This window comes from Monodon monoceros, unplaced genomic scaffold (genome assembly GCF_005190385.1).
Source record: "Monodon monoceros isolate NGI ecotype Baffin Bay Population unplaced genomic scaffold, NGI_Narwhal_1 Super_Scaffold_15, whole genome shotgun sequence".
NCBI classification, from domain to species: Eukaryota; Metazoa; Chordata; class Mammalia; order Artiodactyla; family Monodontidae; genus Monodon; species Monodon monoceros.
The window spans coordinates 81,319,232-81,345,033 of NW_021703771.1; the positions used below are offsets into that span (position 1 = coordinate 81,319,232).

The 25,802-nt window shown below is 46.0% G+C and overlaps 1 protein-coding gene across 1 annotated transcript in view; it reads left to right on the forward strand.

The window, feature by feature from the left end:
- Window positions 1–83: 83 nt before the first annotated feature.
- The window catches only part of SLC22A3 (solute carrier family 22 member 3), an 87,223-nt gene continuing 61,504 nt past the window's right edge, over window positions 84–25,802 (forward strand). The window contains exon 1 of the mRNA XM_029223353.1: window positions 84–561. Coding sequence (XP_029079186.1) covers window positions 127–561 — 435 coding nt within the window. The 5' untranslated portion in view covers window positions 84–126. The remainder of the gene's footprint in view (window positions 562–25,802) is intronic.

The following is a 25,802-nucleotide window of genomic DNA, read 5'->3' on the forward strand; positions in this document are numbered from 1 at the left end:
GAGGCGGGTGCGCGGGGGAGGCGGCGGGGCGGAGGAGGCGGCCGGCCGGCCCGCGGGTCACTCGGAGGCCCGGGCGGCGGGCGGCAGGACGCGCTCGGGGAGTCGGGCGGGCGGGCGGCGCGCACCATGCCCTCCTTCGACGAGGCGCTGCAGCGGGCCGGCGAGTTCGGGCGCTTCCAGCGGCGCGTGTTCCTGCTGCTGTGCCTGACTGGCGTCACCTTCGCCTTCCTCTTCGTTGGCGTGGTCTTCCTGGGCAGCCGGCCCGACCACTACTGGTGCCGCGGGCCGAGCGCCGCCGCGCTGGCCGAGCGCTGCGGCTGGAGCCCCGAGGAGGAGTGGAACCGCACGGCGCCCCCCCACCTCGGCCCCGCGCCCTCCGAGCGCCGCGGCGACGGCCGCTGCCAGCGCTACCTCCTGGAGGCGGCCAACGCCAGCGCCGCCGCCCCGGGCGCGCTCAGCTGCGCCGACCCGCTCGCCGCCTTCCCCAACCGCTCGGCGCCGCTCGTGCCGTGCCGGGGGGGCTGGCGGTACGCCCAGGCCCACTCGACCATCGTCAGCGAGGTAAGGGCCCGGGTCCGCGCCGGGCGCTCCCGCCCCGCCGGCGAAAGCCGGCCGGGAGCGGACGGCGCGCGGAGCCCCCGCGGACGCCGGGAGTCGGTGAAGCCGGCCGCCGGGAAGGTCCGCGGAGGCAGGGAGCTGTCGGTTACCTCTGGGGACCGACCGGGTTCATCCCGCGCTTGGAAGCGTGGTGCTGCGTCGTAACTGCCCTGGCAGTGCCTTTGCTTTATCTCTCTCTGCTAGTGAGGCAACGGAGTGGTGCTTCGGTTTAGGTGTGAACGAAAACCGCCCTGGAAGCCAAGTGCTAAGATGCTTCGCACACATCTCCTCGGGGATCGAAGCATCCTGTACGATGCTCGTTGACTGTGAGATGTGTGTGCGCAGTAGTTGGAAATGACGGATGGACGCGGGTAGAGAACCGCAGTGTCTGGGGCGAGCGACGCTGAGCACGTCCGCGCCAGCTCGTGGTCCCCAGGGGGCGAAGGAAAGGAGGAACCAGCGTTTGAAGGCAGCGCCAACTGTCTGTAGTTGCCCAAATGATTATCTGAAATGCTAAAGTACAAAGGTCGAGGCTTTCCCGGGAGCATGATTTTGGCAAAACTGCTTTGGGGCAAAGAGCAACATTTGAGAGAAGTTGGGAAAGATGAGGTTTTGAATTAAAAAAAAAATTTTTTTCCTGCTAATAAGTGACAGGAACGCAGCAGAAGAGGCTGTAAGACATACATAGTGGACACCCCACTTATTGGGGGGGTAGCTGCTGGGGTCGGGTGGGGACAGTCCCCACGGTTTTTTGGCTACGTTTGAGCTCTCAGTGCCTTGGGGGTTAGGTGCCCTCACCTTTGGCGGCAGAACTGTTTCTGCGCTGCGCTGGGCTGGCGGTTTGCATCTTCATCTTGGTGAGTTCTGACTTTAGGGACTGCCTCCACTGAGCTTGCAGGGAAGAGATGAGCAGTTTTATTGAACTTTGCTGCAAGCATGGATCAATTTAATTTCTGACAAGTGATTGAATGTGCTCAGGCAAATTGGGAAAGAAAAATGTTTGTCTTTAATTTACTGTCATAAAGAATTTTTAAGCACCTACTTGAATAATGGGGGAAACACTGGCTTCAGAGTTCGCTGTGCCTCTTCTGCCTGTTAATGGTGTTCTTTGGTCTGGTGGTGACCTAGTCTCTCTGAAGCTGGGATTGTAGGTCTTTGAGGTTATGCATGTTCTGTGTGTTAGCACACTGTGTGTGGTCCTCTGCTAAGTGCTTTAGAGATCAAACCCCATGGCAGCCCAGAAAGGCCATGTGTATGTGTGTTTGGGGTACTTTAATTTCTACCTAATTTGTGGGTCATGATCGGGACTGCTTTATAAACTGTGGTGGTCTTGTTAGGGATTTCACTCTTGAAATGGATAAGGTGTGGGCTTGGGCGGGAGAGGGTGTTATCACTGGTACTTCCTTTGAGTTGTATCCATTAGGTGGCCTCTTAGTGCTACTTTCCAGGCAAACCAGAAGACACTGCTCGGAGACTAGACGCCTGATTTTTGAAGACATACAGATCTCAAATGAAGAATCAAATGAACACACACTCCAGTGGGGTTTCCATGAGCAAGCATGATCTATAGACATCAGAGAAGGGAGACATAAAAATCTCTAAGTTAGTGTCCAGACAGGTACTTTAAAAGCATTCTGGGGTTCCAGGGTTGTTTCAAGCATTCCAGGGTTATTTCAGAGGAGGGACAGTTGGTCTTATGAAGGTCTAACAGGCACTGCGGAAGGTGGGAGTTCCGGAGACCTGGTCCTGGCACGGTCTCCATCCAGCTGTGTGGCTTGGGTGGATAGCTTAACCCTTCTGGGCTTAGCTTTCTCATCTGTAGTATCAGGGGTTGGATTAAACCCTTTACAGTCCGACCAGTGCCATCAGTGTCATCACTGGATGGCTGTTCTCAGTGTGCTCAGAACAATGATAAAAATCTTCAAGGAAAAGTAAAATGCTGTTCAGAATGCTCCCTTAAGGCCTCTGACAAGTTTTGGAAGTATATCGGAGAGAGATTTTTTTGTTGTTGTTCTAAATTGTTTGCTTCTTCTGGTTTGTTGTTTTAATGTTTTGATTCTTGAGAGGAAACCCTCCATCTGTTCAGGAAGTTCAGCATCTAGAACAACTCCTTCCCTCGCAGAGTTCTGCACAGCTAATATGTTACTGTCTTTGGTTTTGCATATGATCCAATTAGTGTTCTTTCATATGCTGTCGGCGTGACCCATCTCAGTGTGTTTTCAGAGACTTGAGACCTAGCATATGAGTCATGGAAAGGGGGTGACTTGGGAGACTTCAGAACGCGGAAGGGGAGACCAGATTCCAGAATGGCAACATACAGCTGTTATATTTAATCCTTGCGCCATTGCTGGGTAGACAGCATTGTCCCGGCTTTTAGAATAGGAACCTGAGGCAGGAGATGCGAAGGGACCCACTAGCGTCCCAGACCTTTTATGTAGCCAAGGTGGGTTCAGATCTGAGGGTCTTGATTGTGAATCCGTCTCCTTTCCTCCAGGCAGTGCTCTAAGTCCTTGAAACAGGTCCACACAGCATGATACCAGATCACTCACACTTTAGAACCTGCAAGAAATCTAGTTGAACCTTCCTGTTTACTTAGTTACTATCCTGGTCCTCTGGCCAGCGTGTCATTTTCTGTCATTTCACGGTCCGGAACACGATCCACTGCAGATGAGAGGCAGTCGGTACTCTCGGTGTGAGTGTTGCGGAATGGGCAATTAAACCTCATCCACCCTTTTTTCATCTTACAAAGAGAAACAGCGCCAAGGAGTTAAGTCAGAAGTCAGTGCGAAGTGCAGGGCCCTTTCAGTCCAGCTCCCCCTCTGGTTTCTCCTGCTCAAGGTGATGCAGTGGATTTTTCACTTACATTTAATGACCTCAGCACAGACTTTTCTAACGTCTGAATCTCAGCCCTATGTGGTTGTCAGACATTGGGCAGAAGAAAGCATGATGTGATGCAGAGAAGTCCAAGTCCTTACCACCCAGATATTTCAATTCATTGCCCAGGGAGTGAGACTCCGAAATTAATGTTAAGACTTTGAAATGCTTGCTTGTGTACCATGGATGGGGGGATAAAAGAGCTCCTCTCTCACTAGGAACCAGGCCTCAGAGCACCATTAAAAATAGACCGAATTGCCCTTTCTAGATAAGTTTTCTCCCACACACAAAAAATGAAAGTCCATTTGAGGGAAGTGGCTGACCCATTGAAGAAAGCGGAGGCTGCTTCGATCTCTGGGGCTGTCCCACTGCTTCTCATGTCTCTGCTTTGCTTCCTGCATGTCCAACCCACAACAGGAGGCCAACCCCAGACATTAGGGGTCCCTAATCAGCATCCGGTCCTTACTATTTGCTAAGCATGGAAACACACTGCCATGAATACTGGAGAAAGGAGTTTAGCCAGGCCCAGGTTTTGTTCTGTGCTGAGTCTCTGATTTGCTCTGAGCACTTGAGAAAGATCTTACTTTTATATTGTTTTTATTTTTAATATTATTTGTGCTTTCCCTGGTTTTTGCTGAGTCAACCTCACCAAGAGAACATCTGTTTTATTATTACTTCAAAGGACCAACTATGGTATTGTTCATTTTCTATTTCATTAGTTTGTCTTCTTTTTTTTTAGTTTGCATTATTTTTTTAAAAATTTATTTAATTGAAGTATAGTTGATTTACAGTGTTGTGTTAATTTCTGCTGTACAGCAAAGTGATTCAGTTATACATACATACATTCTTTTTCATATTCTTTTCCATTATGGTTTATCACAGGATATTGAATATAGTTCCCTGTGCTGTACAGTAGGACCTTGTTGTTATCTTCCTGTTTATTATTTGTTCTGGTTTTTTGGATTTACTATGGGTGTGCTTTTTTTCCAATTTAAGTTAGCTGCTTAGCTCGATTCTTTCCTGCCTTTCTTCTTTTCTAGTATAAATGTTTAAAGCTATAGATTTCCTTCTGTGTACTTCTTTTTGACTACACCCAGCAAGTTTTGAAATGCAGGTTTTAGTTATTGTTCCATTCTCGGTATTTTTTTTTTTTTTTTTTTTTTTTTTTTGCGGTACGCAGGCCTCTCACTGTTGTGGTCTCTCCCGTTGCGGAGCACAGGCTCCGGACGCGCAGGCTCAGCGGCCATGGCTCACGGGCCCAGCCGCTCCGCGGAATGTGGGATCTTCCCGGACCAGGGCACGATCCCGTGTCCCCTGCATCGGCAGGCGGACTCTCAACCACTGCGCCACCAGGGAAGCCCCATTCTCGGTATTTTTAATCTCCATTATTTCCTGTTTGACCCATGATTTATTTAGATATTGGTTTAAAATTTTTAAACATACATTGATTTTTTATCTTTTAATTGTTCTAATTTAACCTTGGAGTGGTAAGAGAAAGTGGTCTGAATGATACTGATTCTTTTTTTTTTTTTATAATATTTGGCTTTATTTTCTAAGTATTCTATTGAACTTTTTATTTTTACCATTTACTTTTTAAGTCTCTCTCCTTTTTTTAATTTTATTTTTGGCCGTGCTGGGTCTTCGTTGCTGCTCTCAGGCTTTCTGTAGTTGAGGAGAGCAGGGGCTACTCTTCATTGTGGTGTGCGGGCCTCTCATTGCAGTGGCTTCTCGTTGTGGAGCACAGGCTGTAGGCGCGCGGGCTTCAGTAGTTGTGGCACGCAGGCTTCAGTAGTTGCAGCACGTGGGCTCAGTAGTTGTGGCTTGCGGGCTCTAGAGCGCAGGCTCAATAGTTGTTGTGCATAGGCTTAGTTGCTCCGCAGCACATGGGCTCTTCCCGGACCAGGGATCGAACCCGTGTCGCCTACATTGGCAGGTGGATTCTTATCCACTGTACCACCAGGGAAGTCCCTGATACTGATTCTTTGAATTTTATTGGAACTTTCTTTTTGGCCTTCTAGGAGGTCAATTTTTATAAACATTCCATACATGCTTGAGAAGAGTGTGCAGTCTTTAACTATTGGGTGTAGGGTTTTATAGATAGATGTCCAATATTTGAAGCTTGTCAGTTGTGTTGTTACAGTATTCTATATTTTAATTAACTTTCCATCTGCTTGGTCTAGCAAGCATAGAGAGTATTGAAATTTACCATTATGTCGGGGGGTTTGTCATTTTCTCCCTATATTTCCAGCAGATTTTAAAAGTTGTACACATGAGATTGGATGCACGTACATACAAATTTAGAATTTTTAAAAATCTACATAGTGAATTGAACCTTTTATTATAGTGTTGGTACTCTGTCTAAAATCCATGATGTATATTGTCCCGAGGTCTACTTTGTATAATATTATTTAGCTACTCCAACTTTCTTTTGGTTAATATTTGCCTGCTATACCTTTTGTTATCCTTTACTTTCAAACTTCCTATGTTCTAATAATTTAGATGGGTTTCTTATAAAGTGCATATAACTTGATTTTGCATTTAACTACTATGCTTAGCCTATTCACCATTTCTTGTGGTAATTGGTATATTGGGGCTTATTATACCATTTTTTTCTTTGTCTTGCTCTTTTTATGTTTTTTCCCTTCCTTTAAAAAATGATTTTAAATTTGTTTCTCTTATTCTATTTACTCCTTCCTTTATTTGTTTGGAATTTAGATTTTTTCCCCCAGCTTTTCTACCTTTTTTCTTTTTTTTGGAAGTATAGTCGATTTACAATGTTGTGCTAGTTTCAGGTGTACAGCAAAGTGATTCATTATATATATATTTTTTCAGATTCTTTTCCATTATAGTTTATTACAAAACATTGAATATAGTTCCCTGTGCTATATAGTAGGTCCTTGTTGTGGAATTTAGATTCTTTATTTCAATTCTTTTAGTGGTTACTACTGAAATTTTGCTAAGTTTACTTAAAAAAAACCTAAATTTAATACTCCAACCTCCTCCTAAACAATTTAAGATCTTAAACACTTTCATTCAGTCACTTCTTCTGTATTAGAGGCATTAATAGCCAATATTCTAGGTCTGTTCCTTTATTGTTAATTTATGGGTTTTGTGTAAATCATGTATGCTTGGGTTTATACTTACACCTTATCTACTCATTATTCCATACCCTATCTCTTTCCCCCCCTTCCTTTCATATAGATCTTTAACATTTTTTCTTTAGTGTGTATCTCTAGGTGGTAAATGTTCTCAGTTTTTGTTTATATGGAAATGTCTTTATTTCACCATTATTCTTTAAGATTTTCTTTTGATGTGGACCATTTTTTAAGTCTTTATTGAATTTGTTACAATAGTGCTTCTGTTCTGTGTTTTGGTTTTTTGGCCGCGAGGCATGTGGGATCCTAGCTCCCTGACCAGGGATTGAACCTGCCTCCCCTTCATTGGAAGGTGAAGTCTTAACCACTGGACTGCCAGGGAAGTCCCCGCTATTATTCTTGAAAGATAGTTGTGCTAGGTAAATAGTTCTATGTTGCCAATTATTTTTCCTTAACCCTTTGAAGATGTTAGTTCTGCCTTGTAGTTCTCATTTTACTTTTGAAAAATCTGTCGTCAGTTTAACTGTCTTCTTCTCTTGGGTTGTGTCTAGATGGGTATTTCTTCTTTTTTTTTTTTCGTGGGTATTTCTTTTATTTATCCAGCTTGGTTTGCATTGCCTCTAAAGGGTGTCTGACATATAGTAGGCACTCAATAAATAGCTGTAGAATGAACCAGTTGCATTTCCTTTCCACTGTGAATTTTGGTTCTTTGGTAGGTTCTGGAAAATTCTCAGCCATTATCTTTTCATTTTCTGCTCTCTATTCTTTCCTTCTGAGATTCTACTTGGACGTAAGTTGGACCTTCTTTTTCTGTCCTTCATGAGTCTTAACCTCTCTCTCATATTTCTCATTTCAATATCTATATGATAGTTAAGATATTTTCTCAGACCTGTCTTCCAGACCACAATGTTTCTATTCAGCAGTATCAAATCTGCTGTTTAATCCATTCATTGAAGTTTTTATTTCAGCAATTATCTTTTTCATTTATCAAAGTTATATTTGTTATCTTTCAGATATCCCTGGTCATTTATTGGTAGTCTCTTATTTTTTACTCATTCTTGTGTTTCCATTTTTCAGTTTCTTTAAGGGTTTTACGTATGATTACTCTATATTTTATATCTGGTAATTACACTGCCTGAAGCCCTTGGTGTTTTGAATCTCTTATTTGTCGTTTGTTATGTGTTTGGCACTTGTTTGTTACGTGTTGGTTGTGAGTTCCCAGCTGGTTGAGTGTCTCTGTGGGAAACCTGGCTGCCTGCAGGAAGGATTTGCACTTGCTTCTCTCTGAGCTTGGACACCCATGATCTGGAATCATTTTCTTCCTTCCGGACTTCCTGGTGCACCTACAACTGCTGAATCTGTCATTGTTGTTTGTTTTTATTAGAGGTGTATGATTTCCCCTTACTTTCTGAAACACCAACAGTTCAACAAAAATTGTGTTTTATGCTGAATCTCATTTTTTCAACAAGAGTCCCTCAAAATAACTAGTCCTTTCTGCTGATGACAAAAGTGTATTAATAGTTTAACAGATTTTTTTTTTTAACGGAGTGAAAGCAAGACCTTCATGAGTGAGCAGTCACCCCACTATGTGTCTGCTACTTGGTGTTGGCAGCAGGATGACCAAGCAGATCCATGCAGTGATGTGTGTATGAACCCCAGAGCCAAAAGGAATGAGACTATGAAAAAGCATCACCTGCTTCTTTCTGGCAATTGATTTATTAGATTATCAGCTACAGATCCATTAAAATTTCATTAGCATTTGTCATATGCTAGGCACTGGGGTAGGCTGGTAATACAAAGGTAGATAAAATTGTCTGATGGGTTCTGGCAGAGAGACTTGCCCCGAGACAGTAATGCACTGAGAGTGGTAACAGGTGTGGTGAAGGGATGCCTTCTTATGATTGACTGGGGGTGAAGCAAAGCAGAGTGTGCACTGACCTTGACCTCAGCCCCAGAGGAGAAGGAGGAGTCCAAGAGGAATATATGAGGAAAAGGATGTTCTATTCCCACATTCTCTCATCGTCAGCATCATTTATTTGTAGCCATTTATCGACTGCCCTCTGGAGCAGTGGTTGATGTGTATTCCTTTGACCCACCCACACAGTCGTGGAATCAAAAGATCAGGGTGGGGTTCAGGAATCTTTGTTGTTCACAAGCGTGTAAAGCCCCTGCAGGTGGTCCCTAGACTACACCTGAGGAGTGTGACAAGATCATCACAAGTGGAACAGCCTATGTGTGGGTGAAGCAAGTACCACCTCCCCCAAACACACCCTGCAGACCTTGGGATGGAAGCCTCGTCCCTTTACCCAAGACAGGAGTCCCACATCTTTCTTAAGATGAAAAGACAACCCTCAGAATGGGAGAAAATATTTGCAAATGAATCAACAGACAAAGGATTAATCTCCAAAATATATAAACAGTTCATGCAGCTCAATGTTAAAAAAACAACCCAATCCAAAAATGGGCAGAAGATCTAAACAGACATTTCTCCAAAGAAGATATACAGACGGCCAAGAGGCACATGAAAAGCTGCTCAACATCACTAATTATTAAAGAAATGCAAATCAAAACTACAATGAGGTACCACCTCACACCAGTCAGAATGGGCATCATCAGAAAATCTACAAACAATAAATGCTGGAGAGTGTGTGGAGAAAAGGGAACTCTCTTGCCCTGTTGATGGAAATGTAAATTGATAGAGCCACTATGGAGAACAGTATGGAGGTTCCTTAAAAAACTAAAAATAGAATTACCATATGATCCAGCAATCCCACTACTGGGCATATACCCAGAGAAAACCATAATTCAAAAAGACACATGCACCTGTACTTTTCCTCTGGGACACACAGCTAGGTTGTATTTCCCAGTGTCCCTTGCAGCTGGTGGGGGGCGGTCCTGTGATGTGTTCTGGTCAGTGATGTTGGGAGAAGCAACACACCTGGAGCCAGAATAACGTTTCTCCTCGCAATCCCCCTGCTTGCTTCCTCCCCTCATCTGCCGGCAGAGACTCCTGAAGACCCCAAAGACAGCAAAGCCCTTAGCTGGAAGATCGGGGCTTGAAGCCTGCAGGGAGGGCACCCCCATCTTCCTCCCCTCCACCTCCTCTGCATGGGAATGTGAAATTAATGAAGAATAAGCTTTCTTGTGTTAAACCGCTGAGATTTGGGGTGGGGGGGTTGTTACAGCTCTTACTGTGAGCCTACCTGACAAATACACATTTTGGTGTGTTTCCTGGAGGCTGCAGGCACCTGATGAAATGGTAGGGAAGCTGGTTCCTTCGAGATAGTCCTCCCCTTGGTCTGCGCACAAGGTCACCATGACCTTGCCTGAGGCCCCTACGGGCCCCTCTCCTCTGCAGGCACCCCTGCTGCAGCCCCTCCAGGGCATGCCTGACTGTCCTCCCTGGGCAGTGAGCGTGCTGTTTCCTCTTCTCCAAATACCTTTCCTCTTTCTTCTTGAGGATGTTCCATTTTTTTTTTCCCTAAAGATGCAGCTAAGAGTTACCTATTCCAGAAATACCTTCCCTGTCCCGACTCTGGGGATCTGCTTTCCTTCCTCTGCCCAGCCACCCTCTCTGTGTGCTGAGGGTATTACCTTCCTCATCAGACTGCAGCTTTCTTTCTTTTTTTTTTTTTCAGTGTAAACCCCAACACAAATATACCAGCATGATTTCGTGCATTTAGAGGGGAAACGTTTCTTGGTTAAGTGGAAAATTGTGCAGGTGCCTTCTGGAAGACCTTCATTTTAAGCAGCTTTATAGTGAAACATGATATCTAGAAGTCTAGAGCTTCTTTCTTCCATTTGCTGTAATCTACATTCACTGAGTAGAACTTGTACTGATCATTGGGACCCAGTGGGTTCCAGGGTTCTGGGTTATTCTTTCTGTCCCAGCTGACATCTGGATTGAACAGTGCCAGGTGCAGGTGTACAGCACTGCACCAGTACCTCCTGCTCCAATAAATACAAAGAGGGGGATCGAACTAGAATGCTTCTTGGCCTGACCGATGATCACGCAGAGCGTGGTTGCGACAGAGGCCTTGAGTCCAAATGGAGAGAAAAACAAACCTGCAAGGCCCGAGACTAAATGGCCTCCGCGCCGCGGAGGAGTGGACGTCCAGGGTCACCCAGGACCTAGACTGCAGCTTTCTTGGGGGCAGAGACTGTTCAGTATATCTTTGTGATGAAACCACATGGCATTTAATAAATCCCATGATGAAATTAATGAGTGAACGGGAAAGGGATTGAGTGAAATATTTGACCCCTTTTATAACTGGCTCAGCCAACCCTGAAATTGACCTTCGGAGACTCTAACAAGCTCTTTCCCCCTCAACAGTGCTGCTTTATTTTTGCATCAATTCTGTATATTAATTTAGAGAAAATGGCCACTTTAACAATTCTGATTTTTTGAACACGGTGTATTTGATGTAATTTGAACGTGATGTGTTGTGGCATTTTCTTAGGCGTAATTCAGTCTCTCTCACAGTGTTTTGTAGTTTTCAGTATGAAGGTGTTACAGAAATTTCACAGGTTTTATTCTCAGGCGTCTGTTATATTGATAACCTTGTACAGTGCTGCTTCTTCATAACTTAGCCAGCAAGGGCTTTTCTTCCTCCCCTTCGCACCAACGGGCTCTGACAGATCACCGGGGGGGGGGGGGGGGGCACGGCCCTGTAGAAAGTGGCTCCAGGCCTCTGGAGCAGGGGGACAGCCGCCACCGCCCGTCCCCTGTCTACATGGGGACTCTGTCGTCCTCAGATCCTAATGGGGGGATGCGACCTGGAACATGAAAGGGAAGGAGCCGGACGGCTGGCTCTTTGGGGCCATTATTTTTATGTGCTGACGTCCATTGTGCAGAAAAGGCCTTTCTCAGCTGTCCTGGTACTTTTGGCCGCGTCTGTGTCATCAGCCGAGCTGGGCTCCGGGAGCAGCAGGGCACAGGTGCAGGGCACAGGTCAGCGAGGGGCACATGGGCGCCTGGCGGGCAGCAGTTCAAGGGTGCAGTACTGAGCCCTCCAAGGCCATTGGGGGCGGGGTGGGGAGACACTGCCTACATTTCAAAACAAAATAAAACCTCTCCAATTTTTCCTCATTTTTTTTCTTAAACTATAACCAAGAAAGGAAGTTTATTTCTATTCTGTGAGGAAATAGCAAAGTTCCTTAAGGTTCTTGGTGTAGCTTTCTAGAATGGCAATGACACAAGCATGGCCAATGATACTTAATGCCTTTTTATGTGGGTGAGAGATCAGTAACATGGCTTTTTAAGGATTGCTGTGCTCTAACTTTTCTGTGCTTGTAATAAAGCAAAGTAACTTCGGGGCTGGTGCTTGTGTAACACTAGAGGAAAACCATGAGGGATGCAGTGTAGGGGCCCATACGAAGGTGAATGAATAAATGTGATTAAAAAGGAAAAAATCCTGCGTTTAAATTGTATGGCTAGTACAGGCCCCACCAAGCACGTCCCTCAAAGTGTGTGACTGATTTAGAATTTAACTTTAAAAACTGTGTTCAGGGAAGTTAAAAATGAAAGAAAATGAGTATGGTGATTATCGTTGAATATTTTCCGAAAGCTTGGATCCTAGTCTCCGATTAATCAGTGAAGCAGACGTTGTAGTGGAAAGGGTGCTGATCCGAGATGTGGGAACCCTGGCACAGGTCGCTGTGAGTGACTGGGGGTGACAGGTAACATCCCTGGACCACTGTTTCCTTATCTGAGTGGAGTAGTCAATTGTCAGTGGATTTCCAAGGTTCCTCTACCTCTATCATTCTGCAGCCAAGTTCATTTTCAGGTATTTAATTCCTGACCCTGAACTTGGGGTTGCCATATCCATGCAAGAGTGGGAAAGTGGCTTGGGATGAAGCTAACTTAAAAGCTGGAGGTGTTCAGTTCCGGAAATCAGGATGGATTCTTCCCCAGGACACCTTACTTCCTGGCAGGCGTGCTGTGAACCGTGTGGACACAGGAGAGGGTGATGGCACGGGTGTGGCCACATTCTAGAGCAGCTGCCCGTCCCCGCCCTCTGTAACATCTGCTGTAGGCCCTAGAGTTTCATGGGGAATCTGAGGAGGGGACACGCCTTGGGCCACCTACACAGTGGAAACCACCCGAGGGAGGCAGGATGGGGACAAACTTGGACTTCAGAAACGAAGGTGATTATTCTGCTGTGAAACCCAGTCTTCTGAGACAGGGGACCTCCCTGTTGGATGGTTATAGGCCAGAGCAGGAGAGATGAGCAAGTGACAGGTGAGGCTCTGGATTTGCATTTTAAGGGCCATCACTGGGACCAGAAAGTTGAGACACTCATGAGGAAATACAAACCGGAGCTTCACAAGCCTGTCCACACTCACCCGCTTTGGCCTCAGTTATCTGATTATTAACAATTTAACATTAAACATAACATTTAACTTAAGTTTTAAGACATTTAAGTATTTGAAAGTAATTCTGACAAGACTGTGTCTGTTCAGGGAGTATATAACTTTTCTTTTATGGGTTTTCTTGTTAACTTGTGCTGTATTGATTGGTCATAAAATCTACAAATATGTGTGGGAGACTGTGTTTTCTTGTTTCTTAGAAAACAGTTCAGGGAGGAAACTTGGAGGCTTCAAATAAGGTGAGAAGTGAGACACGTGCCTCCTGACCGGTGATTCTGGTTCCTGTGCAGGAAACCGCAAACCATCTGTCTTGCTCTCCTCCCCCAAATGACGGGAGACATTTTCCTCTTGGATGGATGTCAGCTATTTTAGCAGTTGTTGGAATATAATTGTTTAATTTTTCTTGGCTTCATAATGCAGACATGAGAGTTTCACATGTCAGACAAATTTGTATATCATTGCCTGGAATGCAGTTTTATTTTTTATGCAGTGAAAAGTTAATTTTATTACTGCTTGTATAACACGGGGGCAGCTTTGGTAAAATGGTGATTTTCTATGAAATGCCTTCAGCACAGCGGTGTCCAGTGTGAGAGACCCAAGTGAGGCCATCCTAGTTGGACGGAGCTAGGGCCGCCGCAGGCCCCTCTGCTGCCCAGAGGAAAGAACATTGTCTTGATTCTTAGGACAGGGGGACCTGTGAGACAGTTTGGTATTGGTGACTTCTGAGGGCTTTGAAAACTTTTGCTGTTGGTGTTGTGAAGTCTCTGGAGCCCACCTCCTCAGGGGGCTGGGGGTACCGCGCCCCTCCTGAGAGATGACAGAGCATCCATTGTCTGGACGGTGCTCATGTGAAGCGGGTGGGCCCACTCCCAGGTGTGTGATGAAGGCTTCCCGCTGGAGAACAGCAAACACCCTCTCATCATCCTCCCTGCTCGATAGCGTCACGTCTCAGATGCCTTTCCCAGAGGTGGCTTATGCCCCTCGGACGCACAGGGTGGCTCTGATTTCACGGGCTTCTGCCAGCTGGAAGCGTCGTGCGGCCGCCGACCGCACAAGATGAAAGACGACATGTGTGTCTCTTGCCCCCAGGGAGGGATGCTGTAAGCTGATGCCTCTCAGACATAAACAGAGGGGCCTAGGCACCAGAACCTCTTATTCTGAAGATTGATGGTAGCACATTTATGGGAATCCAAGGACCGTGGAGAAGACAGTGTGGGCTTTTAAATGGATAATTCTTTAAGAGCAATGCTTTGGAGACATTTATTGAGAAATGAGTGCCCTTTCATTGCCCTCAGATGAGGGTTTCAAAGCAAACCCTCATAGGGAAGTCACGTGGACAATTGACAGTATTAAATATCCAGGGCAGAGGAGAAAATTAAATGGAAAGTAATTAAAATTAATTTGGCATCGACTTTAAAAAAATCAAATAAAGAGATAAATTTCAGAGTTTCTGTAGTGTAAAGGAAATTGTTCCAAGAACCTTTCCCACAGAGAATCTTGCTCTTTCTGTGTCTCAGCTACTTGGTAATAATGGTAATAACACATTTACCTAAGGCCTCCATTTGTCCGCCAGCCAGCATCCCTGTCAGATGGCTATGCTCCCCTATCCAGTATGTATGTCTATAGGGCACTTCCAGAAGAATTTTGATTTTTAAATCAAACCAAGTGCATTACAAAACAAAATAAAACTACCTATGTCTTTATCCACTATTTAGATAATTAGATAATGACCCTTGATTGTTGCAAAATACTGTGAAGAAATGATCAACTTGTAGATCGGAACTCGTTCTTTGTGCCTGTCTGTACGGCAGGTGAGTGGCTAAGAACATAGGATTACTAGTTGTGTGAACACAGGCAGATTTCTTAGTTTGAGACTGTTCCGAGCTCAGATTCTTACCAAAGGGGAATAATTGCTGCTGGGTGGAGCTGATGGGAGGCTTATGTACATAACGCATGCAAAGTGCATATCCAGTTGTCTGCCCAGCCTAAGTGCTATGTGTTTGGTGATATCGCACTTGTTGGTTACAGATATTGTGGAAGTCCACTCAGAGAGGCAGCTTGGGTCTGGAAATTAGGGGCAAATCCCTAGAAGCTTTTGTTGGGCAGAACACTGAGATTCCAGCCCCAAGGGACATGGCAGGGATCACCTCCCTAGAGCTGGTACATCTGGAGCCCAGTAATAAAGACTAAGAAAAGACCCAGAATAGATTCTCACAGCTACAAGCTTTGGCAAGATGTCCCAAGCTTCCATTTCTTCACCCCCCTCGGGCCCCTATGGATCTGGGCGGGGTTACGGTCCACGGTCGCTCAGAGGCAGACCGACAGCTCTGCCCACTGCCTCCTCTCCAGCCCCAGTTTGATTGAGAGATTGTGAAAAGAACTAAAACTTCATTCTAACATGAAGCTCCCTCCATTGCGTGTTTTATTCACAAGCACAAGAAATCCTTCAGTAAATCTGGACAGCAAAAGTTTCTCTAAAGATGCTGTGGTTAGAAAACCACCGATGTGGCTCACGCCTATGTTCGAGTTGGGTCAATTACACAAATTTGCTTCAGATTTTGGGGCAGTTTGCAATGGCCATATCATGTCACAGTTTACTTGGCCTGTCATGAGAATCTGGCCTTAGAGAAAAGACCGAAAGACTCCCCTCTGCCCCTGAAATCTATGAAATGAACACAGGGCAGTGATGGTGGGGCAGGAATTATGAATATTGAGATTCAGTTTGGGGTTGAGATAAATCTGGGCTTAGTTGTTCTATGCATTAAGCAACCCAGTTCTCTTGATACTGAATAGACACTACAATGTAATCCATGAAAGTAGCTTAATACCCAATAGGGACAGAAAGCCATACTATAATATACTACATGTAACCTGATAGCTATTGACACACCTTTCCTGCTTAGAAACCTGATTGTCTCTTTAATTACCGGATGACATTAAAACATAATGTTTTATGTTTTAACTATTTAAACTATTTAAAACATAATGAACTCATTTAATCCTCACACACGCTGTGAGGCGTGGGCTGTTATCCCTGCTTTGTAGAGAAGGAAAGGAAGGTGCAGAGAGATTTAAGTAATTTGCCCCAAGTCAGGCGTTACAGGATGAGAGAATTGGAAGAGATATTTTTGATGTCTGAACCAACAAGAGATTAACTGATAGCCCTAGAATATGAAAGGGACTTCCATAAATCACGAAGGAAAAGATAGCAAGCCTTGTAGCAAAATTGACAAAGGGTATAGACAGTTTTCATGAAAGGAAACCCAAAAGGCCATTCGGCATAGGAAGCCCATGCAGATTCACTCACCATCAGAGAAATGCAGATACAAACAAGATGGCACTTTACCCTTGTTAGGCTGGTTAGAAACCAAAAAGCCCCGCGGTGCCAACTGTTGGTAGATTTCAGGTCTACTGCGGGAGGGCAGGTGGAGCTGTTCTCAAGAACAGTCTGAAACTACTGATACAAATTAGGTGTCTACAAACATACACTGTGACACAGCAATTCCACTCCCATGCATGAGTCCCAAAGGAACATCTCAAATCTGTCAGGAGGCAGGTATGTTCACTGCAGCGTTATTTGGGCAGCAAGGAGTTGGAGACAAACCTACGCATACGTTGACTTTCAAAGGTGTTTTGTTGTGTACTGAAATTTAACAAAAAGAGGCTGAACAAGCATCAGGAAAGTTGTGCCTTTTACATGAAATTAAAAATATGTAGATTCTGCAAGAATGCAAACAAAAGATATACCTTGACACATCAGGATGGTTCATTTGTGGGGATGGGATGGGAATAGGAATAGGGACAAAATAGAATAAATAAAATAAGATATGGGTCTTTTATAACCAATGGTTATAATACATTATAATTAACTCAACCTTCTGCCCTTGAGGTTCAGAAGAGACAAAGGGGTAAAAAGAAGGAAATGGATTTTTCTACCCAAGACACTTAACGCGTCTTGTAAGATGCCTTAGAAATCACCCCAAGCCTTGGCCTATAACCTAGAAATGTAGTTAGGATCTAGGTTAGTGGATTTCAGACTGTTTTGGTGACCCTAGGCATTGCAACGCCTGCCCCCTTCAGGAGAGTAATCTTACTTTTATCAGTTTTATTTTGGTGTTAAGATTCTGTTTTTTTTAATTTTTTTTCTGTTTTTTTTTTCTGTTTTGTTTTTAAGAGGGGAAATAGAGTTCTGCTTCTAAAATAATGTTTGAAAAGATACAGGATCAATATTCCCCAGGATCCCTTCCAGATCCAAAATTCTATATTTTAATCAAAACAACCAACTTAACAAAAATGTTTTCAAACTCAGAAGTTGGAGTGTCAGCATCCCTTATGATTGTATAGAAGATATTTTCTTGGGAAGGTGTTGGGAGCGTCTTTTCCTGAGGCTTGTTCAGCTTCTTTGTGTTAAATTTCAGTACACAACCAAACATCTCTGAAAGTCAACATATGCGTAGATTTGCACTTTAGAGACTGAATGCATCTGATGTGTACTGAGCCTGCAGATTTCTTTATCCTCTTGTGACAGCTGACCTGAGACTTCCCCAGAGCTGTCTGCCTGTGGGAATCAGAGGGAGCACTGCTGAAGGTCGGTAGACATGATGATTTCACCTGGGGATGCTGTGTCCTCGGATGCAGACCCCTGACTGAGGCGTGGATGGAGGCCTTGCCTGAGCATGTCACATGGAAGATGTCTCTCAGTTTCCATCTCAGAAGTCTCCTATAAAATGTCATCATTCAATCATCAAGTCCAGTAGTGCATTCCCAGTATTGCCTTCTAGTTAATCCATAGCTTTTATTATGCTTTTATGTGATCTCAGATAGAGAATTTCAGGCATCACTTTTGCCTTCAGTGATCATATAATCTTCCTAGTTAGGAAGACGAGGGGGCAGATACTGTTCAGAACCTTCTGGGGGACTAGGTTCTGGAAGTCATGACTAGATAACTCTACAAGTTATCCTGAAACGAGATGCTTTGATGCGTCATCTCTTTCTTTTTTACTTTGCCCTTTTCCCACTGTCCTTTGGTTCTCCAGGGAGGAACTGTCTTCATCTGAGTTCCCCACACAGCAGAGCCTGAGACAGGGCGTATGTGCTAGTTTACGTCTCAGGGCAGCCAGGGCGCAGAAGCGGGGGCAGGGAGGTGAGGTCGGGGAGAAGGGAGTGGACCCCTCACCGCTGCATCCTCTAAGCCCCTGTGCAACTGACCCCCGAGAAGCTGAGTAGAGGGTGGAGGACAGAGCTGGGGAGGGAAAAGGGAGGAAGAACATACCCTGGGTTCTGCCTCCTCGGGGTCAGATGTTCCCTCCCAGGCATTAACTCCCTCACGCTTTCAGCTGGAGCCCAGAGGCGGAGCCCAGAGACGCAGGAGGCCAGCAGCTGGGAGGGGCTGATGCTCAGGTGATCAGAGCTCCCATGGGCCAGCTCAGGAGGCAGGTGGCGCCTAGAAGACCTGAGGGGGGAGGGAGAGTGCGACATGGGACCAACAGATCGTTAGCTCCTGCACAGACTCTGTCCCGAAACCTTAGCAGGGCCACGCCCAGTGGCTTTCTGCCTCCCTGTTTCCACACATCTGCATGCCCCCACTTTTGGTTCACCCTTATGTCAGACTCCCTATGCCCACCCCCTCCCTGTGCCCTTGCAAGGGGGCTGCCTTGCATCCCCCCTTTGTCTGCGGAGTTTCCGCCTTATGGTACCGTGCCACCACTTTCCTCTTCTGCTTGCTGGTCTCTTAGGGTGACCAGCTGTCCCAGCTTGCCTGGCATTGAGGGGGTTCCCTGTGCCTGAGGACTTTCAACGCTAAACCTGGGAGAAACCCCGGCAGACCAGGACAGTGGGTCATCCCGAGCACTCCACAGGTAGAAAGAATGATTCACAAGATGTATAATAATAAAGAGCTGTGAACAACGCAGATGTGTGATATGGTTAAATAAACAGAATGTAATGTACCCATTTGATACAATATGACAGGGATGATAAAACTGAATTGACAGATAATAGTGTAGAAATGTTTATGATGCAATTATAAGCTAAAACAAGAGGCCGAGATAACAATGTGTGCATATTACATGATTTCAGTCATATACTTAAAAACCTCTGCACGGCAAATTGACGATTGAAAGTAGGGACTGCTACACAGAGATCTTGAAGGAGAGAGCTTGCTGTTACGGCCACTTACACTTTTCTCTTAACTAATCGAGAGATTCTTTTGCCAAAGATGGTGCTAAAGTAGCGATAGAGCTGAATTAACTTATGGTCGTGCTACATTAAAAACTGACGAGGAGAATGCATGCAGAGCGTTCAAAGGAACTATAGTTATTTTGTTCAGCAAGTCAAACCTGGAAATGAAAGCATGCAAATGACAGTGGGTTTTCAGCAAAGGAAGAGGCACCAGATTCCTTCTCAGCAAGGCCCACGAGAGAGAAAGGCTGTGAACGCTTCTAGTTAGTGAAAGAACTTTATTGATGATCTCTTAACCCAAAGTTGCTTTACTACTTGTTTACTAGTTGCTTATGTGAATGAAAAGACTCTCAGGAAAGAGGAGGCCTGTTCAGAGAAGACGGCTTGGGGGAGAATAAAAGCCTCTGGCATCAAACTCACTCAGCCTGGAAACTGTCATAAGATGACAGAAGGACTTTCCTTCGCTCAGCGCAGGATCAGAAAGTGAAGCGGGTGAAGTGGATTCGTGAAGCCTGTAATTGCCTCCCTTGACCCGAATCGTCAAAAAGGCGATTGCTCCATGCAGAGGAACTAAGATTTCATCGGACCTCCCTTTTAATAGCTAGCGTCTGTTTAAATGACTTAGTGACCACGTTATATTTTGCCTTACCCAGTTCATATTGTTTTCTATTAGCGATTTTTTTTTTTTTTTTACTAAGTGACAAGATACATTTACTTGATTCATGAACCATTAATTTATGTGTCTGTCTGAGATTATGTACTCTTGGGGGCCATTTTGATTACCGAATTTATTTTCGATCATAAAAACATAGTAGTTAGGTATGTTCCAGGCGCTTTGAATATATTATCATTAGCATCAAAGGAGCCTATGAGGGAAGTGTTATTTTCCCAGTTTCCAAAGGACGGAATCTCTGAGGCTGGGAACACCTGTGTGATGTGCCCAAGACAGGACAGTGTGAGAGTTGGCTTTGTCCTGAGGCCAAGCTCACCCCAAACCAGTGTCCTGTCCCTGCCATCTGCCTCCAGATCAGTGGCTCTCAAAGTGTTGAGTCACCAGGAGGCCTTGTGAAAACAGCTTGCTGGACCCCACCCCAGTGCTTCTGAATCAACAGGTCTGGGGTCGGGCCTGAGAATGCGCATTTCCAGGTCCCCCCGTTGCTGCTGATGCTGGGGGTGCCGGGGTCCCACTGCGAGGAGCCCCTGGTCCAGAAGGAGGTTCGCTTTCGCTACTGACTTTTCAATTGTGATGATGACTGGCTCGCCTCGGACAGGGCCGTCTTCAAGTCAAGTTCCCGTGAAGTCTGGTTCTTCGCAGAAACTCAGTTCCTTGCTGCTTAGCGGTGCTTCTTTCCCAGCCGTGTTTCCCCTTCCGGTCCAGCTTGCGCAGCTCTAAATGGGTCTTAGGAAAACATCATCTTGGTCACAGCACTTTCTATTCAGAGAGCAAGCAAGACTCTTGTCTATGAAACCGTTCAGGTGCCTCGATCCGGTGTCAATCTCACGTCCCTGCCTGATGTTCGGATGGCATCGAACCTTCCTCTGCCGCACGGAGGCTCCGCTGCCCCGGTCCTCCGCCCACCAGTCCCCCGGAAAGCCACGGCCATCATCGGGGATGTCCAGCCCTGCCTTCGAGAGGCGGTGGCTACGGAGTGGCCGGTGTGTGCCAGGTGGGTCGTCGGCACTGGGCCGCCAGGTGAGCGAGGTGCGCAGGCCCCGCCCCAAGCCTCCGCAGGCCCCTGCGCCCCCCGCTACGGACCCTAACTCCTCTCCAGCCCGGTCCCGCTTAGATTTCGGGTCCCGTTCTGCAGCCGGGGCTGCGGAGCGCCGTGCGGGACCCTCACTCCGCGGCTCGAGGCTCCGTCCCCCCGGCCGCCTGGCCTTCCTGCCGGGTCCTCAGCCTCTCTCACTCTCGTTCTCCACGAACTGCCCCTTGCCCCTCGCTCTCAGCAAAGCCCTCCCTTTACACTTCCCGACAACCGAAGACCTGGGACGAGAGGCTTCTTCCGTGCCCTGCTGCCAAAACAAGAAAGGCACCCGTACCCGCTCCCAGCCTTTCCTCCTGACGACACATCACGCTGGAAGTCACAGCATCCCTTCCCACAGACGGTGTGTGTCTCCCCCTGTGCTGGGTCCTGCCCACTTCTCAGGCCAGTGCTACCTCCCCGCGCCCCGCCCTGTCCCCTCCACGAGCATCTTTGCCCGCCTTGCAACGCGCTCCAGTGTGTCTGGTCTACACAGCCCCTCCCCAATGTCTGTTGTCTGCCCACAGCTGAGGACCCGTATTTCCCCCTCAGAAGCGCGTTTCTTCGAAGGGTTATCTTGTCTCACGGCCTCCCCGTTCTCACCTTTCACTCTCCCCTCGGCTGGTGTGGTCCCCTCCCACCCCGCCACGGTCTCTGGAGACCCCAGGCTGCTGCCCACTGGCCCTCGCTCCTGCTCTCGTGTGGAACCCCAGGGTGCCACCTGTGCTCCAGGGAGGAGCGTGATTCGTACTCCCTAGTGACCCTGCTGCCAGAGTCACCAGTTCACATTTCACTGTTCTGCTCATTTTGTGCGTCCCAATGCGTCTCCCGTTTCACTTGTGCAGCCCTGTCCAATGTGTGCTGAAGCCAAGCACATTTAAACAGATGGGCGCTGCTGGGCGTTCCCCCGTCTGCTGGTTCCTGCTCACTTCCAGGAACCCTGGATCCCAAATCTGGAGACACTCTGCAGAAAATACTCTATTTAGTAAAATGTTGAAGTAACTTAGCTTAACTGTCACGTATTTCATTAGCTCCACTGTTGCCATGATTACCTAGTGCCTACGTGGAAAGCGGACGCTCTTAGGAGATTTTCATCGTGATGACTTCATTTTGCCTTTGTTCTTTACTTTTGCAGTGACACTCCATCTGTAAACAACACAATCTTCAAAACATGACAGAGTATATTGATAAACTACCCCGAATGCCTGTGTTTACTTGTTAAACCTTCCCAGTCAGGTCAGAATCCATTAATGTTTCAAAAAATCATGTAAATAATGCTGCTGTAGCATGCTAACATATTCCAGAGTATTATGAAAATTTTTAACTCATTTGTAAGTACACACATACGACTACTGCGATAAAGCAAATATTGCAATAAAGCGAGTCACACAATTTCTTTGGTTCCCCAGTGCATATAAAAGTTATGTTTACACTACATTGTAGTTTATTAAGTGTGTGATAGCATTATGTCTAAGAAAACCTAAAATGTATGTACCTTACTTAAAAAATTATGCTGTTGGAAAAATGGCGCCGATAGATTTGCTTGATGCAGGGTGGCCACAAACCTTCAATCTGTAAAAAAACACAATACCTGCAAAGTGCAATAAGACGAGGTGTGCCTGTAATGGAAAACAGTATCAGAATTTACTACCGTGTAGACCCATTATCAGAGCGATTCCTGTGATGTGCTTGTGATGTTCATCGACTTTATGATATTCTCATCTCATTCTCATCTCCATCGTTGAATCCTTAAATGGACAAAGTAAAATACAATAGCTTTCCATGTAAGTCTCTTGGAATGTTTTCTATCTTTTTTTTTGGCCATGCCCGCATGGCTTGCAGGGTCTTAGTTCCCCGACCAGGGATTGAACCTGGGCCACGGCAGTGAAAGCCCGGAATCCTAACCACTAGGCCACCAGGGAACTCCCTCTGTCTCTTCTTTTTAACACGAGCACTTAGAGATTTACTGGAAATTTCAACAATGCTGTTTTATGTTAGAAACACAAATGTATTTCATGTAAATGTTTCAATTAAAAAATATAAAATTTTTCAAAGAAAAACATAACAGATATCCACACACTCATCACCCAAGATGAACAAATGTTAGCATTTTGTCATAGTTACTTCTGATTTTTTTCTAAAAAGAAAGGAACCAGTGCAGATGAAGTTGAAATTCCACTTCCTATTGCTGTAGAAGAAATTACACCAAAACTTAGTGACTTAAAACCACCACTTTTTTTTTTTAAATTGAAGTACAGTTGATTTACAGTGTTGTTCCGATCTCTGCTGTACAGCAAAGTGACTCGGGTTTACACCGATTCCATGGGGCAGGGGTTCAGAGCATGCACAGCAGGGAATGCTCGTCTCTGCTCCATGATGTGTGGCCTTGGGTAGGAAGGCTCAGAGGCTTTCTAGTCCATTCTTCACAGTCGTCCTATATCTGGGCAACCATGTGAATGTCCCCTTGTAACCCTGTCTTTCTAAAAACATCACAGAAAGCAGTGGAGATGCAGCGTCAGAACCAGGTGTTGTCAGTGCTCTTACATTATTATTATTATTATTTATAACAGTGTTTTTATTTTATTTTTACTTGTTGACAGTTTGCTTTATTTATTTATGGCTGTGTTGGGTCTTCGTTTCTGTGCGAGGGCTTTCTCTAGTTGTGGCAAGCAGGGGCCACTCTTCATCGCGGTGCGCGGGCCTCTCACTATCGCGGCCTCTCTTGTTGCGGAGCACAGGCTCCAGACGCGCAGGCTCAGTAGTTGTGGCTCACGGGCCTAGTTGCTCCGCGGCATGGGGGATCCTCCCAGACCAGGGCTCGAACCCGTGTCCCCTGCATTGGCAGGCAGATACTCAACCAGTGCGCCACCAGGGAAGCCCGTCTTACATTGTTACTTATCAAGCTAGGTTAGAAGGGAGCTGGCATTAATTAATCAAAGCTGTACGTTTGACTTAGTTACACTGTACTCTCTAATACGTTCTAATCATTGGTAGTAAGTACTCACATCTTACTTCATGTCACATTTTACAGTGTTTAAAATACATTCGCATTTATTCCCTCAGTTGAAGCTTCATGAAAGTAAAACCTGATAAGAATCTTAAGTTCATATTTTGTATAAATCAAATAGAATACTTAATAATAAAATGCTTTAGAAACCGTATAGAGCTATCAACACGCCCATTGCTATTAAGACTCACGGTCCAATTTTTCTGTGATCTAGTTTCGTACTGCAATCCTGCCCCATGCGTAATCCTGTATCTCGTTGGTGACTCTGTTCCCTTGGCTTCCACCTCATCTCTGTGTGTCAAAACACAACCAGATCTTCACGGCCCGGCTCCGACACTGCCTCCTCCAAAAGCCTTTCCTGGCATGTACTTCCCAGCTGGACTGCATCTCTCTCTGCTTTGTGCTTGCGTAGCATTCTGTGTTTCTCTTGTGAGATTTCAACACATTCCACCTTGTATTCTGTTTCACATACTGCATCACCGGTGCTCAGCTGGGAGCTTCGAGCAAACCGGAGCCTAGCCCTGCTCCCTTCTCACTGCACGACAACATGCCTGGCACCGGGAGCCTCCTGGACAAGTGTTTTCACTGTGCTTAGCTGCTTTTGCTGCTCTCAGGCTGGGAAGAGTACAAGATCCAGACGTGCCTTCAGTGTGGCCATATCTGGCAGGACAGAGGACTCTCCCCTGGCTTACCCAAAGTCACCCAAAGCCCCCCAGTTTAGCGAGAGGACGCCAGCCTCTGACAGGGGCGTTTCCCGGGACTCACTCCATCCTGGGACCGTGGGGCTCGTTGGTGAGGGCTGCACTGTCCAGTTTGGAGCAGATGTGGATCGAGAAGAGACACAAGAAAGAGAAAAAGACTTGGCAGCGGCAAGGCCGTTCAGGCCTTTTCTAGGACGGGTGCCTACCTCCGGTTTAAGAATTAAGTAATTAAAATAAATGAATGTCTGTCTCGTGTCCAGCTTCACTTGTAAGCACTGCAGGGACAGTGGCTGGAGCATCTCTGCCTCCCAGGGACACCGGGAGGGACAGACCAAGTGGGTGCACGTTATTTCCTGAGTGGCTCGCTTTGGAAGTCTGGCACCTAACGCTTCCTCAGGTGGGTTGGTGGACAGCACTGTGAGAAAGACCACGTGGTCACCTTACACCTTGGTGGCAGCGTCTCTCTCCAGAAACTTATCAGACCAGACCTGGACCTTTGATGTGGCTTGAAGCGGGGTCTCACAAACAGCCAGGTCCACGTGAGTGCAGCCAGTCGGCACCACCGCCCTTCGGAAATGCCCTGTCATTTCGACCTAAGAAGTGCAGTCTTACCAATGATCTGTTTTCCTGCCGTTCAGCCTACTCTGAGCCAATAAAAAGACATAAACAGTCAAGGTGACACTCTACTCTAGAACCTTCCTTCCTTTGCAAAAGAAACATAATTTTAGGACCAAGATGCATACATACCTCTTGTACTCAAGAGCTTGTACTCCCCCCACCCTGCCCCCCACCAAGCAATTGGTTCTAAGAGCAATATAAAACTTCTAGAGTAATGCTTGAAGAGAAAGCAAAAGTATGGTGTGATACCAACATCTTTTTAACGTTAGACCGGTAGCAGAAAATTTTACTGCAAGCATGAGGCAATATTCAGTTGGCAAAAATATGATGGAAGTAGTAGCTCACCTACTGAAAAGAGAGAGCTTAATGAAGTCTAAGTAATTATTAAACATTTGTTTAAAGAAAAATGCCAAGGGTTTAAAAAAAAACTCAGAACAAGAGAGTTTTGGATATTTGCTGCAGTATACATCTATCCAAGTAAAAGTAGTTAAAGAATGATCTCTTGCACCTGCTTAAATGAAGAACGTATATTCCAGCAACTTTTTTTTTTTTTTTTTTGCGGTACGTGGGCCTCTTACTGTTGTGTCCTCTCCCGTTGCGGAGCACAGGCTCCGGACGC